At 38.7% G+C, this 15512-nt stretch overlaps 1 protein-coding gene across 1 annotated transcript in view; it reads left to right on the top strand.

Annotated features, from left to right (window-relative positions):
* The window catches only part of alg14.L (ALG14, UDP-N-acetylglucosaminyltransferase subunit L homeolog), a 21357-nt gene extending 6647 nt beyond the window's left edge, over nucleotides 1-14710 (top strand). Inside the window, exons 3-4 of the mRNA XM_018258538.2 lie at nucleotides 8196-8318; nucleotides 14459-14710. Of these exons, the coding sequence (XP_018114027.1) occupies nucleotides 8196-8318; nucleotides 14459-14689 (354 nt within the window). The 3' untranslated portion in view covers nucleotides 14690-14710. The remainder of the gene's footprint in view (nucleotides 1-8195; nucleotides 8319-14458) is intronic.
* Nucleotides 14711-15512: the final 802 nt, after the last annotated feature.

Here is a 15512-nt window from a genome sequence, read left to right as displayed (position 1 = left end):
ACATTTTTTTTGAACCTCAGTTACGATGTATGTTAAGTTGCTTGACATCTTCTTTGCAGCAATGTAATATAAACTGAGTGGTAAGTTACATAGGAATTAGCTGCTACACTTAAGTGTTCTCACAAGATCCAGCCAATGAAATGTAGATTAGCGTGTCACTTAAAGCTACATTTTGCATAGAAAATGTACATTCAAATTCGGAACACTTACACATTCGGTATTCGAAGTAAATCCAGAACAGAAACAGATTCAATTCTAGATCAGTGCAATATACAATTTTCTTAAAGGAGAAGGAAACCCGTCGGCGCAAAAACCCTCCCCCCTCCCGTGTGTTGCCTGCCCTCCCTCCTCCCCCCTGGCCTACCTGTCCCGCTGGGCAAATGCCCCTAACTTGTTACTTACCCTTCTGCGCAGGTCCAGTCCACGGAGTTCACATCTTCTTCCACGCGATCTTCTTCCTGCTTTGACCGGCGTTTTGGCGCATGCGCAGTAGGAGCATTTCGCCGGTAAGGATCTACTGCGCATGCGCTAAAAGTCACGAAGTTTTCCGATTTCACTTCGTGACTTTTGGCGCATGCGCAGTAGATCGTACCGGCGAAATTCTCCTACTGCGCATGCGCCGGTCAAAGCAGGAAGATGATCGCTTGGAAGAAGATGGCGTCGGTGAACTCTGTAGACTGGACCTGCGCAGAAGGGTAAGTAACAAGTTAGGGGCATTTGCCCAGCGGGACAGGTAGGCCAGGGGGGAGGAGGGAGGGGAAGCAACACAGGGGAGGGGAGGAGGGTTTTTTGCGCCGATTAGGTTTCCTTCTCCTTTAAGCAAATGTGAAACTGAGCAAGAGTTAACACATTTATCTATGGGAGGACACATCTGTGAGCAAAGCTCTTTCTCTCTTTGTATATACACATCAACATTATTGGTCAGGAAACTATATTTTGCTTATTTTTTTCTTTAATTTTCTTGCAGTCACTATAGATTAGTGGTTGCACAGTCCATTTTAGAACAGCAGCTAGGTTATGCACTTCTTGCATTCCAGCGCTGTCAATATGCTGAAAAAGAAAATGCGTATCATGCATTTGCAAAAGGATTTCCCCTTCTATTACGTCCTGTAATTATTTCTATGGTTCTCTGTATCTTATGTCTGCCAAGGAACAGTGCAAAATAATACCTCCAGTGTTGAAAATGCCCTGGATCAGTGTTGGACTGGGCCTTCTAGGAAAACATAATATCCACACAACTAGCTAAATGCTAAATGATATAGGATTTATATATAATGTAAAACTTTGGCCTGTTTTCATTGATGGGGGGAAACATAGTTCTCTCTCCTCATCTATGGAGGAATGGGCCCCAAAAGTAAGAAGCAGCAAGAGACATCTTTTTAAGGTGGGATACAGTAATCAACGTTTGTAGTGTTAACAAGTGGTAGCTCAAAGATGTACAGTAGGAGGAAATTGGCTATGATTGTAAGGAGACATGTGGAAAGTTTATAACGTCCCTGATTTACATAGTTGCTCTAACCAATAACTGCCCCACCACATAACTCTATGGACAACACATTGCTTTCCTTGTTGAGTAAAATGATGATGCTCATATTTCCGGGGGAACTAAGCTACTTCTGAGTAGTATGAATACCTAGACAAATTCCATTGTTATATCAGACCTGAATTACTAGAAGCCCATAGGAAGAACGTAGCCCTCAATTGTGTATTAGTTATTGCTCTGCTACAGATGATACGATGGATATCACTGGCTTTATTATTGCATAGTCCTAATCAAAACTTGTATAATAGCTTGTGAAATTTTTTAGAGATTGTTCGTCCCTGTCCCAGTAGAGCTTTCAGTCTATGCTCCCTATTACATTCACACAATACACAAGGGTCAGTTTCAGCAGTAACCTAATTGTCTATTGTTGGAATGTGGGAGGAAACCAGCATACCTAGGAGAAAACATGCAAACTCAAGTAGGAATCAAATTCAGGACCCCAGCACTGCTACTACTGAGCTATCAAGTCACTCTTAGATTATTGGCTTGTTGACATTCTTCTGATGTGTTGAACGTGAAATTAATTCTCTGACATGATAAAGGTCCACTCTTACGATTCTAAGGGTAAAACTACACAGGAGATTTTGATCATAACCACTCAACAACACAAGATTTGTAGTATCCTATGAAATCTGACCTCCCTCCCTATAGCTAGAACGTAAAGTCAGATCAGATAGTCGGATGGTGTAGTTCTCCTGTAGAGTTTAGTCCTTACAGATAATGAAGCATATTGTATAAAACGGAAAAATGCCTTATTTTGTGGGAAACACTGGTGTGAAAAAAGACATGGGCGGATACCGGCTTAGAGTTACACTGGGTGTTCATCTCTTCCCCATCTGAAATCCTCTGTTAAATCGTAACAACTAAAATCCTTATTTATGTCACTTTTTACATGTTGTCTGTAGTGTATATTGATAAAGGGGTGTGATATTAAGGGGCAGATTCACTAAGGGTCGAATTTCGAAGTAAAAAATACTTCGAAATTCGACCCTCGAATTGAAATCCTTCGACTTCGAATATCGAAGTCGAAGGATTTAGCGCTAAACGTTCGTTCGATCGAACGATTCGAAGGATTTTAATCCAACGATCGAAGGAAAATCCTTCGATCAAAAAAAGGTTAGCAAACCTATGGGGACCTTCCCCATAGGCTAACATTGACTTCGGTAGGTTTTACCTGCCGAAGTAGGGGGTCGAAGTTTTTTTTAAAGGGAAAGTACTTCGACTATCGAATGGTCGAATAGTCGAATGATTTTTCGTTCGATTCGTTCGTATTCGAACGAATTTAACCAATTCGATGGTCGAAGTACCAAAAAAATACTTCGAAATTCGAATTTTTTTCATTCGAATCCTTCACTCGAGCTTAGTGAATCGGCCCCTTAGTGTTGTATGTCCTTCACATTTAAACTAAAACTACATTTTAAAACTAAAATTAAATACTGTTTAAAATATATCCATAATTTATTTATTTTTTTTAAATAAATTGAATAAATTTCCCAAGTTTAACACAAGGTGGTGCCCTGCCTTCACATTTAGGTTTTCTATACAAGTGCCTTCAAATGCTCGTTTTCAGCATCTTGCGTTAAAGGAATTGTACAGTATAAAACTGGGTAACTGTGCATAATAAAAAAATGTTTCTAATATAGCTAGGCAAAAATGTAATGTATAAAGGCTGCAGTGACTGATGTGTAATAGCCAGAACACTACTTCCTGCTTTTCAGCTCTCTTGATTTACACTGACTGATTACCCTGGTTACCAGGCAGTAACCAATCAGAGACTTGTGGGGGTTCACATCGGTCATATCTGTTCCTTTTGAATCTGAGCTGCATGCTGAGGATCAATTACTAACTCACTGAACAAATATGTACCATTTTTGCCAGAGAATTTTTTGATCGAAGTCTTGGGTGAAGCTTACTCCTCAAACAACCATTGCAGCCCAGTTCTTTTAAATGAACACAAATATGTTAACCTAAATTGTATGGCCTAAATTATTCAGTTTACCTCTTTTAACTGGTGGTGGTCAAAGTACCACACCTTTTTTTGATACAGTTGTATTATTGGGCACACAGTCATGTTATCTATAACAACAAAGTCATACTGAAGAGATCTATAGCTTTCCCCAAGGCACCATCATTGGGTACCTCATTTTAGACAGGCAAATAGTCAGATTTTGCCCTACTGAAATGTGACAAAATTGTGTAAATATTTAGTATCAACAACAGTTTAGTCACCAGGGATGTGGAGTCGGTGCATAAATCCTTTGACTCTGACTTCTAAGTTTATGGTACCTCTGACTCCTCTGTTTTTAAAGAAACAGTAGCACCTAAAACCAAAAGTGTATCAAAGTAATTCAAATATGATGTACAGTTGCTCTGCACTGGTAAAACTAGCATGTTTGCTTCAGAAAAAATACTGTAGTTTATATAAACAAGCTACTGTGTAGCCACGGGGACAACTTTTCAAGCTGGAAAAAAAAGAAGAAAATACACAGGTTACTTAGCAGATAACAGATAAAAACTCCATTGCATTGGACAGGGCTTATTTGTTATGTGCAATGTAACCTGTGCCTTTCTCCTTTTTTTTTTTTTTTTTTTTTTTTTTCAAGCAGCTTGAATGGCTGCTCTCATCGCTACATAGCAGCTGGTTTATATAAACTATACAAGTCTTTCTGAAATAAACACACAGCTTTTGCCAGTGCATGCTAACAGTATATTATATGTTAATTACTTTAGAACACTTTCATTTTTTGGTGTTACTGTTACTAATGTAATTTCCATGTTGATTGAAAGAAGTTAAGAACATGACATGTAAACCAAATCATTTGGTAATTCTAAAACAAAATCAAAGTTAAACTACATAAACCTAAAACAGCTGATGAATTTGAACCTGTTAAATACAATCCAAAATTAACTAAAGTATTGTTCTTATAAATAGAATTGCTTCTACCATATCCTCCTTCATAGAAGCTCTTAAGTCTGATTTGATTATTTTCAGTGCTTGTATTTCAAGGAGAGCTAAAACCCCCCCCCACGGTGATAAGTCCCCACTGGCCCCCCCTCCGCTGGTCCCCATCTCCCTGCCTTCCCCATGCTAAGTCTTACTCCAGAATTGTGTCCCCTGTAGGATTACTGACCGCACACGCAGAGTGATCGGCGCATGCGCAGTTGGAGCTGTTTTCCGGTTCGTTACAACTGCGCATGAGTCGGAAGTGACGGAAATTACCAAAGCGCCGGAAGAAGACCCGAAGTTTACAGAAGTGCCGGAAGATGGCGCCCGTGAGCTACGCTGTACTTACTCTGCATTTGCAGTCAGTAATCCTAAAGAGAGGAAACAATTCTGAGGCACTTAGCAGGAGGGAGGCAGTTAGGGGGGACCAGTGGGGACTTATCACCGTGGGGGTTTAGTTCTCCTTTAAACTTAAGCGCATTTTTTGGCGACTCTGACTACAGATTCTCAAACTTACTCCGACTCTACAGCTCTGTTAGTCAAAGTGATAGTGGTTTCTTTTCCAGAATATGTGTACTGAACGATACAGTTAGGAAATGCACGTCTGTTACTGTTTAAACACAGTGCAGAGTTGAAAAAAACTTAGTTGAAGCTATTGCAGCACAAAGAACCATTGGTGAGTTTCCTGGTGCCTTCCATCAACATGTGCAATGTATGTACAGTATATAGCCCCACTGTATGTGCAGCACTGTATAGCACTAGTACAAATAGGGAAAGAAACACTGCACTACATAAAAATAAATATGCACAGTAACAAAGATTAAGTGGAATTGTTCAGAAACAAAGGCGGTCTCTGCCCCACATAGCTTAAAGGAGAAACAGACCCTTAATAAAAAAAATAAAAAAATCCTACCCTACTTAGACCCTCCCCCCAGCCTAGCTGCCCCCCCCCGGCAAATGGCCCTAACTCTTTACTTGCCCCTCCTTACAGATTCTGTCCAGCAAAGTTCACTGGCGCCATCTTTAGCCGTTTTGGTAATCTACGGAATGAAACCGGCGCTTCTGCAATTTTTGTGAGTTTTGGCGCATGCGCAGTTGTCGTGAATCATTAAATTGCTCCAACTGCAACTCCATCATTAAATTGCTCCAACTGCTGCGCTTCGCTGGTCTCATTCCAAAGATTACCAAAGAGAAGAAGATGGCTGCCGTGAACTCCGCTAGACAGAATCTGCATGGAGGCAGTAAGAGTTAGGGGCATTTGCCCTGGGGGGGGCAGTTAGGCTGGGGAGAGAGGTGGGTCTATGTAGGGAAGGGTGGCGGTAGGTTTTTTTTTTTTCATTAAGGGTTTGTTTATCCTTTAACAGTCTGTGTGTTGGCACAAATAAGTGCTGCTCTTCACAGTCTTATTACATTTGGGGTTTATAATAAGACTGGGTATCAATATACTTTTGGTATTGTGTATTTTTTGTCTTTGTAATTTACATTCAAATCTGGTAATGTTAACCTGGTTAGGAGGGGGATTTTTTTGTGGTATTAATAGTTTGTTAGAAAAATGAAAATAAAAGTAGCAAAATCATACACTGATTGCCTTTTTTTAATGCTATGTGTATTTTAATATTCTGTTTACTATTCGTAATCTGTTGTAATGCATATAAAAATGTTCTACTCATAGCACTCAAGGTCAGAGCGTGATCTGTTTATTATGATTTTGCAGGACTTTATTCCTTTGCTGGTGTATGCTGTTTTAATTCTTATTTTTGTTTCTGGCACGCATTTCATATGCATATTTATAAAAAAAATAAGTCAACTAAATGAAAATTTTAGTTTAGTCGGTTTCAGATGGTTCACTAGAAATAAAAGCAGCTTTCTAAAGCAGCTCTGAGGGGGTCACTGACTGTAAACCACTGGCCCCCCCAACCAGTAACTCTCGAGCAACATGTTGCTCCCAGTGGCCTCAGAACAGGTGCTTATTTTTGAATTCCTGGCTTGATGGCAAGCTTAAGTTGCTTAAAACCCATGTGTACTGTCAAACAGAACCTCTGTAAGCTGCCAGTCCACATAGGGCTACCAATTATAATTGTAACAGTTCAGAATCTGCACCTGGATTACGGCCACACTAAAACACCAAAGACACGAATATTAAACTTTAGTTTTGGGAAAAACTGTAAAAAAATAAAACATGGAAAGCAATTGAACAATCTGAAAACAATTTTAAAAGGTGTTTGAAAGGTGAACAACTTCTTTAAAGCTCATCTGGCTGTGCTAGAACATTGCCCCTGTATGCCTACAGAGCTGCACAATATGTTGACGCTTTAAAAATATACATACATTATTACATTTCATACATTACATAATAATAATAATATGCCTGGCAACTGAAACCGTGCAAGTACAGTGGTCACGGTCACCTCCTTACAATATGTCAAATTGTGCCGACTGTTCCTAATAGGAATAGGCTGAGTGGTTTATCTGTATGTAGACCAACTACAAGTACATGTAAGCATGGAAACTGCATACTCCTTGTCACATATCAAGTGTCAGCATTTCTCTCTCTCTCTCTCTCTCTCTCTCTCTCTCTCTCTCTCTCTCTCTCTCTCTCTCTCTCTCTCTCTCTCTCTCTCTTAAAATAATGAAAACACCAACAAATGTATTATTATGGGCTGCCTGTGTTCTAGGTAGACTAACATAAGTGTTCAGCAGTTTTAACAGGGATCTTCTTACATTCCAGGACAACTTCCAGTTTGTAAGCGAGTAGGGTAGAGAAAATCTTTTTACTCTTGTTTCCAAAATGAACCACAACTGTACAGTGATATTCAAGTTGTGCTAGCCACAATTTGGAGTTCAGTCAAGTCTGTATTTTCCAGTTCATGCATGTATTATTTTTTTTTCCAATTTAAATTTTCAACAGGATACAAACAATTCAGTGGCACTGATAGAGGGAACAGTCTCTCTTTAATTATTGAATATATTGGGAACACTATAAGTGGGGTCTCGACTGCCTCCACCATCTCATTTAGCTGCAATAAATTTGAATATGTTTTCCTAGATATATCTTGTTTTAAGCAGAAAAGATATAATACTCTTTAATGGAGTTGAAGTGCACTTACAGTGCAGTAGGTGGCCTGACTGGCTGGCTTGTACCTTCTGCATTATTTCATTTGTAACAACTTCTAGTGCCGTTGGTTAATAAGTTCTAATGCACCGCCTGTTGGTTCAGATGAAACTTGTTTTCCCTCATACACTAATATTGAAACAAGGATGTTTTTTGAAGGGGACACGAGATTTGTGGTTAACTTAATAATAAATAATCCGAATCCTGCAAAAAGTGCTGAAATTTATCGAAATACTGAACCATATCCAGTACATCCATAATTTAACGCAGAACACTGCACCGGCCCAGGGTTATTCCAGCGAGAACCACAGAGAGATCCTCTTCCTGCTTCTTCTTTCTTCTGCGCAGTAGAGCAATAAGCCAAACTTTAACTAAAAATCTAGTTATTTGGGTTCTACTGTGCATGCGTCTGCCCCGGGAAATTTGCAGAAAGAAGAGGCAGGAAGACTATCACTCCGGGGTGCTAGCTGGAATAACCCCTGGCCGGTGCAGTTTTCACCTGATCGGTGCACCATCCGGGGTTTCAAGTAAGTATACAATCACTTGGGGTTGCCTAACATTTGGATATTACTTTGATATTTCTGTTTCTTTTTCAGTATTCAATTCATCGCATTCCGAGAAGTCGTGAAGTCAGACAGTCTTGGAGTTCCTCTTTCTTGACCACATTACAGTCCATGTTCTATTCCTTTCCATTAACTGCTCGTCTACAGCCAGATTTGGTATGTATGGTGGTGTCTGTACTGTGCTTCAAAATGTGCATTTATTTTAAGGCTCTTCTTTATCCAGAAATGCCATCTATGTTTAGTGAAGATATGATCAATATAGGAGTCAAGAGGTCTGTAAACCTGTTTAAATAAATGCCTAATATAAGTATAATGCCTAATCTCCATTAATGTTAATGCAGTCCTCACTATGTTGCAACTCCCGTGGCATTTGTGTTTGGCATGCCATATCTCATACAAATACACTAAGGGAAGCAAAGCATATTAGCCCAAATATGCCTTGTGAAGAAACTTCAGGTTACTTTGGCAAGCCAAAGCAACGCATATGTTTTCCCACCAGTGTTTACATCACTGCCGGTGGGAAAGCATTCAGATAAGATTAGTCGCAGGCAACTTATCAGCATTTGCCAGTACAGAAGTAACCAGCTTGACCCTGTCTGATGTGTATATAGCTACTGTTAGGAATTGTATAAGCCCAGTTTTATACATGTCAGCTTTCTGAATTCGCCCCAAATTTGCCTCGCAAGTTCAGAAAGCTGACAAATTCTTCATCACCGGAGGTTTACAGCAGCGGTCCCCAGCCTTTTTTTGGACCGGGGGTCGGCAGCAAGTTTGTGTCCGTGGTTCGGTTCTGGGCCATGGCCCGGCGGTTGGGGTCCCCTAGTTTATAGTATTGCCAGTGGGAAAGCATTTGGAAGAGATTAGTCATCCGTAGAAGAGGAGATTTGTCGGGGGCAACTTATCTCATCTGTCATTGCCCTTACTAAGAATAACCAGCATGGCCCGATTTGATGTGTATATAGCCCAGGAGTGCCCATACGTTACTAATGCGAGGTCTACTTTTTGTGAGGTTGTCCCATTATGATCTATAGCCATAAAAGCATTGTTGGCATTCTGTTCCATGGCAAATATTATTTAAATATTATATTGATTTATGATAGATTTTATATTGCTTTATTTAACAGACAACCATTTATGTAACCTTAATGTAATAAAAATCTGAATGAAAAGAATGAAGTAGGAGGGTGATTTAGACAAGCTGTTTGTTGGCAGTGTCTTAAGATCTACTGATCACCAGTCAAAGGTCTACTGGTAGATCCCGATCTACCTTTTGGGTACCCCTGATATAGCCACAGCAGGGCGTTCGTAACATAAGCTTCATGTTTAATGCTGGCAAATAAGATGAATCCTAGGATCACACTAGTACGCACTTAATGATTGGGTGCAGTGTCAGGTTGTTGTGGACATTAATGTTATGATAGGTATAGGCTTTTTAAATCTACTCTGGTCTCAAATCTACTTGTAGTGGCCAAAATTAAAGGGTCAGGGCCTGTAAGACTTCGAAATATATTTCCAACTTTAAGCTGATGGTGGCTTCCAGGCTCTAGATATTCTGACTTCAATTAGGTAAAGTGGGTCATGAATTTAGGTCACGTCTATAGTGGAGAAGAGAGCTACAACACTGGCTATTGTCTCAAACGTTTCAGACTGTATTTGTCTCTAATGGGAGTAGTAATGAGCATTTGGGCTTTCCCTTGGTTTTTTTTTTTTTGGAAAGCTGGTCATACATAGAATGATCATTTTGGACAGATTGCACAAGTATCACTTTGCACTTGGACCCCAGGGTAGTAGTTTAGACAGGGTATGAAAGGGTAAAACTGCATGGACAAATTTGATCATATTTTATCTGATCTTACTATGCAACACCAGATTTTGTGGGATGCTACAAAATCTGATCCCCAGAAGCTTTAATGTAAGATGGAGTCTTTTCTTCAGGCGTTTACATCCAATGGTCACTGTATTTCAATGAGAAAAGAAAGTCCAACATCATCAATTTTAATCTCGTAGGATGAAGAAAGGGGTGTTGTGTCTGATGTTAAATGTTCTATGTAGTTTACACATCAGATTCTTCTATCAGTCCCGTTACTGTGGCTGAAATCAAGCAAAAATGGTACAGGTATGGGATCCGTTATCCGGAAACCCATTATACAGAAAGCTCAGATTTACAGAAAGGCCATCTCTCATAGACTCAATTTTTTAAAATGATTTCCTTTTTCTCTGTAGTAATAAAACAGCACATTGTGCTTGATCCAGACTAAGATATAATTAATTCTTATTGGAAGCAAAACCAGACTATTGGGTTTATTTAATGTTTAAATGATTTTCTAGTAAATGTAGGGTATGAAGATCAAAATTACGGAGAACCAGACAATTCTGAGCATTTTTCACTACCTTTTGGTACTGGCAAATCAAGGTTAGAGACAAAGATTATGTGCTCTTTGTACACAAAAAAAGTGTGATTATCTCTGTGGAAAGCCTTCTGTCATTTCACCCTTACTCTTAACAAGGGGAAAAAGCTGGCTGACTTTCTTTTGGTCTTTCTCGTGTTTTTACAGTGGTCCAAAAAATAAAATTCTAGTTATCGTCAGATGTTTGAGACCCTTGTTGGCATAAAGAGCACACTGGAAAAATCTAGTTGTTGTTGCAGCTGAGTCGATAATGGCAGATTGTTCTGTGTGCTGACATTTGGAAAATCTCTATCTCCGGTGTTGTGGGTAATAATTATCTACTGTGCCATTCCCAGCATAGTAGTGTTCTGGAGCAGACAATGGGGTTTTATTTAGAAATTACAAGTGTAGCCGTTGTCCTGAAACAGTAATGCATTTCTTTTTCCTTCTTCAAAGTGATATTAAACACCGATGTAGATAAAAGGTTAAAAGTAGCCTTACATCTCAAATACATCCCCAGCTAATTTGTTTAAGGTAAAAGATACAATGGAAAGTAGACATTTAAGAATCTTCTACATTTATTGATTTGCGTCTTTTTGTATATTAATCGAGGGATGTGAGCAAGGTTTAATTTTTTATCGGTGATTGTACACTAGTTGATAGATTAAATTATCCCTTTTTTATTATGAATTTTTTTTCTTATAGTTTAAGGGGGTTATTTATCAAAATGCTAATTTATCCCATGTTCTAGGCATACACCGCTTGATTGAAGCATTAAAGGGAACGTTCATAGAATGATTTATGTATTGATATTCTGAGATGATATGCATTTGTGTTTCTTTCTTTGCTTTGTATTTTATAACCTTTCCTTATAACCTGAAATTTCAAATTCTGTTTCTTTGGCAATAACGTACAAAAAGCAGATTCATTTTGCATAAATAATATTTATTGCTTAAATTTCTATTATGGATGCACCTGATCCCACTATTTTGGGATACAGTGAAATCTAAAATCTTTCAGGAAGGATTAGGTTGCATCTTAAACTGAATCTGAACCCTAATTTGCATATGTACAATAGGTCAAGTAGGGGTTAAAAAAAAGGCACTAAGGGAAAAAAATTTCCATGTTCGTGTGACAGTATATCGAGATTTTAAAGGAACAGCTCAGTGTAAAAATAAAAACTGGTTAAATAGGCTGTGCGAAATAAAAAAAATGTTTCTAATATAGTTAGTTTGGCAAAAATGTAATGTTTAAAGGCTGGAGTGACTGGATGTCTAATATAAAAGCCAGAACACTACTTCCTGCTTTTCAGCTCTCTAACTCTGAGCTAGTCAGCGACTTGAAGGGGGGCCACATGGTACATATCTGTTCAGTGAGTTTGCAATTGATCCTCAGCATTCAGCTCAAATGCTGATTCAAAATCAACAGATATGACCCATGTGGTCCCCCTCAAGTCTCTGATTGGTTACTGCTTGGTAACCAATCAGTGTAAACCAAGACAGCTGAAAAGCAGCAAGTAGTGTTCTGTTCTACATCCAGCACTCCAGCCTTTATACACTACATTTTTGCCTAACTAACTATATTAGAAACATTTTATTTTGCACCAGTTTATTTATTTACCCAGTTTTTATTTTTACACTGAACAATTCCTTTAAGGATTTGTTTTAGCCAAATCTAGTTATGAAAGGCAGGAAGACTATAATCAACACCTTGACACTTGACAAAGGGCTCCGCCCGAAACATGTTGTGTAACTCTACCTCCCAATAAAGAGTATTGCAGTCAACTTGCTGCCTTGGGTTTGTTCCACAACTAACTGCATTATTGATACATTGATTTGGGATATCGAACACAGGATAACCCGTGGAATTAAACCAACAAAGACTTTTGGTAAGCCGCACTCATTCCTTTATTTGATATAATCAACACCTGGCCACATCACTTCTGGTGTGAAGGCCATTTATGGCAGAGGCATTAAATAGGATTCCTACATAAGACAAGGATTAAGCAATTAACCAGCATTATGAATTAATAGGATTCCTCTCTCCAGACAGTGTCCACATTTCCAAATATAGAGCAAAGCCCTAACCAGACTAGGGGTAGGCATCAGAGAGGGCACATAACTTGCGCCCCCCCCCAGCTTTGTGCCCTAAGCACATGCCTCTTCTGCCTACTCCTAGTTCCAGCCCTGAGTGGAAGGAGGGAGTAGAACATTAGTGTTGACCAGCCAGCAGCACACCATCCTTAAATGTTGTACAACTGCCAGCATCACACAAAATACTTCAGACTTTTGTATTTAAATGTAGTGGCCACAATCTTAAAATGGTCGCTCTAGTCTTCCCATGGTAGCCTGTCTCTGGTTCTGTATTTAGGCAGTGGAATTTTGTATGGACCAGCCCCCTGCAAATATCAAAATTATCAAAAATAGGTCTTGTGTTAAAGCTTTTTTTGTGGTTTATTTTCCAAAGTTATCCAGCAGGAGAATTACTTTCTTGCTAAACTGTCTAGACTGGAAGTAATTTTTAAGCAGTTTAGGTGGAGTACAATCTATTCAAAGTCTCGCGAGCACATATTTGACTGTAAGATGATATCACCAGTAGATGTACTTTTCCTTATATAGAATGTAGAGCAATTGCTACTGATACAGATATGGATTTTTTGATGTCTCTTGGCAGACCGTATGTGAGGGTCAGAGCTGAAACATGTGTTCCTTGTTAAGAAAATATGTAGAAAATGTAACACCCAAACGTACTTCTGTTCCTGACTTCTTTAAGGCAAAAAGTGCAAATGTCAAACATTATATTAAAAAAAATAACACAATGAAGATGGCTTTTGCATGAAATGTATATTTGCACGCTTGACTTGCCTCTCGTGTTATTGCAACCTTTATGTTAATTCGTTTTCCAGCTACAGCTTGTGAGCTATAGCAAATAGGCATCATGTTGATGCCATCATGTTGAATTATCAGTCAGCATAAGAGAAAGGAAGATTTAATCAGTATTGGCAAATTCACATGCTGGTTGAATCACTGGCAGGGTTATTTGTTTAGCACCACCATTATTAAAATCAAATATAATATAAGGAACTTTTTATCAGTGCTGCGTTCATTCTCCCAGGGATTCCTTGCTGTACATGTGCAGTATTCTAAAGTGAGAAAAATAACTATATTGCACTTGTGCCTGCCCTGGGCAGAGCAAGGGATACTTGGGAGAATAAAAAGATGGCATTCTGATGCAAAGTGTTCCAGGCTGCTACATTTTTTTTGGAGAAGGGTAGCACCTATTGGGGTACACCATAAGCAGTTAAATTCATGGGGGGGATGCCTAAAAATTGGCACAGCTAGAAGTAGTAGAAGTGGAATAAAGTGCAATAAAAATGTAGCCTATGAATGAATCTGCTTTCTACTTGTGTTGCAGATAGGGGTATATAGACAATACTGTATAAACAAATTCATATATATTGAAGAGATCGAACGGTTACCTTATAAATGCACATGTATGAACCTCCATAGAACGCTTCGACCCAAACTTTATTTACTCTGTTTCCATGGATCCAGTTTTTTTTTTTTTTTTTTTTTAACAAAACACAAGCATTTTCCTATAGGATTACAGCAAAATACTCCGCAACTGTACTACATGAGGAAGTTTGGGAGAATTACAGGCAATGAAACATGATAAAATAAAATGCCGGGCACAATTTGCTCCACATGGGTACTGATATTAAAGGGTTAAAGCAATCGTAATTGTACTTTTTATGAGTGTATGCTGCAGTGTTTTGTGTACTAACATGTATTTTTTTTTTTTTTTTACACTTCTGTAAGTATGTCCCAATAACACCTCAAGTTTACCCCTCAGCCAAGATGGGGGGTTATTTTGTATTCAATTCATTATATATATTTTTCTTTGTTTTAGGTCTTATGTAACGGTCCGGGTACATGTGTTCCTGCATGTTTTTCTGCATTTCTTCTCGGGGTCTTTGGCATAAAGAAAATAATCATTGTCTATGTAGAAAGCATTTGTCGAGTGGAAAGTCTGTCCCTCTCTGGAAGACTTCTTTATTACTTTTCTGACTATTTTATTGTACAATGGCCTCAGCTAAAGACCAAATACCCCAAATCTATATATCTCGGACGAATAGTTTAATAAAAAAAAAAATGAATATCATACTGCTTCATGGCTGTGCACATTTATTAATTAATAACATACTGCTGCACTTATGAGCATATACAGGGAAAAACCATTATGGTTAGGGTGAGATGGGCTTAAAGAAGAAAAAGAGCCCTTCTTAATGAAGACATACAGTGACAGCCTTTCTAAAACAGAAGATCTTCATATGCCTCATTCTACACACCCTCACAAAAGGTCACGGCCATATTTATTGATAGGGGCCAAGGGCTTGTACCTAGGCAGCAGCTTTTGGGGGACAGTCCTCTGGTGCCTATACACAATAACTGAATAAATGTGTTTAAGAAAAATGTAAAAATCCTCCCTCCCCCCCCAGCCTCCACAAGATACTTTCCAAGGTGTGTATATATATATATATATAATACACAAAAGCCATGAATATCTTGTAAATGATATCCTTATAAATGGTGAGTTCTGATGTCATCCGTTATAAACGGTGAGTTCTGATGTAATTTCTACCACAAGACTTACTGAAACTTGTGTATTATAATAAATAAAGTACCCCCTGTTGCAAAATATGAGGATATTCGAAGTTACCTTGGCGTTCCATGACCTGTAGAAAAACACTCTGCCTTCGGTCTCGGGTTTTTATGTGGTCATGGAAATCCTTGGTAATATTTAATGCATTATATATCGGTGACACAAAAGAAAAACAGTGGGGGAGGAAAAACCAGGAATACTTAAAATAAGGGTGCATAGAATTAAGGTTTTACTGTAGATGTGACCTTTATATTTGATTGGCTTCTAAAAATGTTTACTAAAAGACAAGGAAACCATACTT

Source organism: Xenopus laevis, chromosome 4L (assembly GCF_017654675.1).
Source record: "Xenopus laevis strain J_2021 chromosome 4L, Xenopus_laevis_v10.1, whole genome shotgun sequence".
NCBI classification, from domain to species: Eukaryota; Metazoa; Chordata; class Amphibia; order Anura; family Pipidae; genus Xenopus; species Xenopus laevis.
The sequence above is the reverse complement of the archived record's forward strand: the minus strand, read 5'-3'. Positions and strand labels throughout refer to the sequence as shown.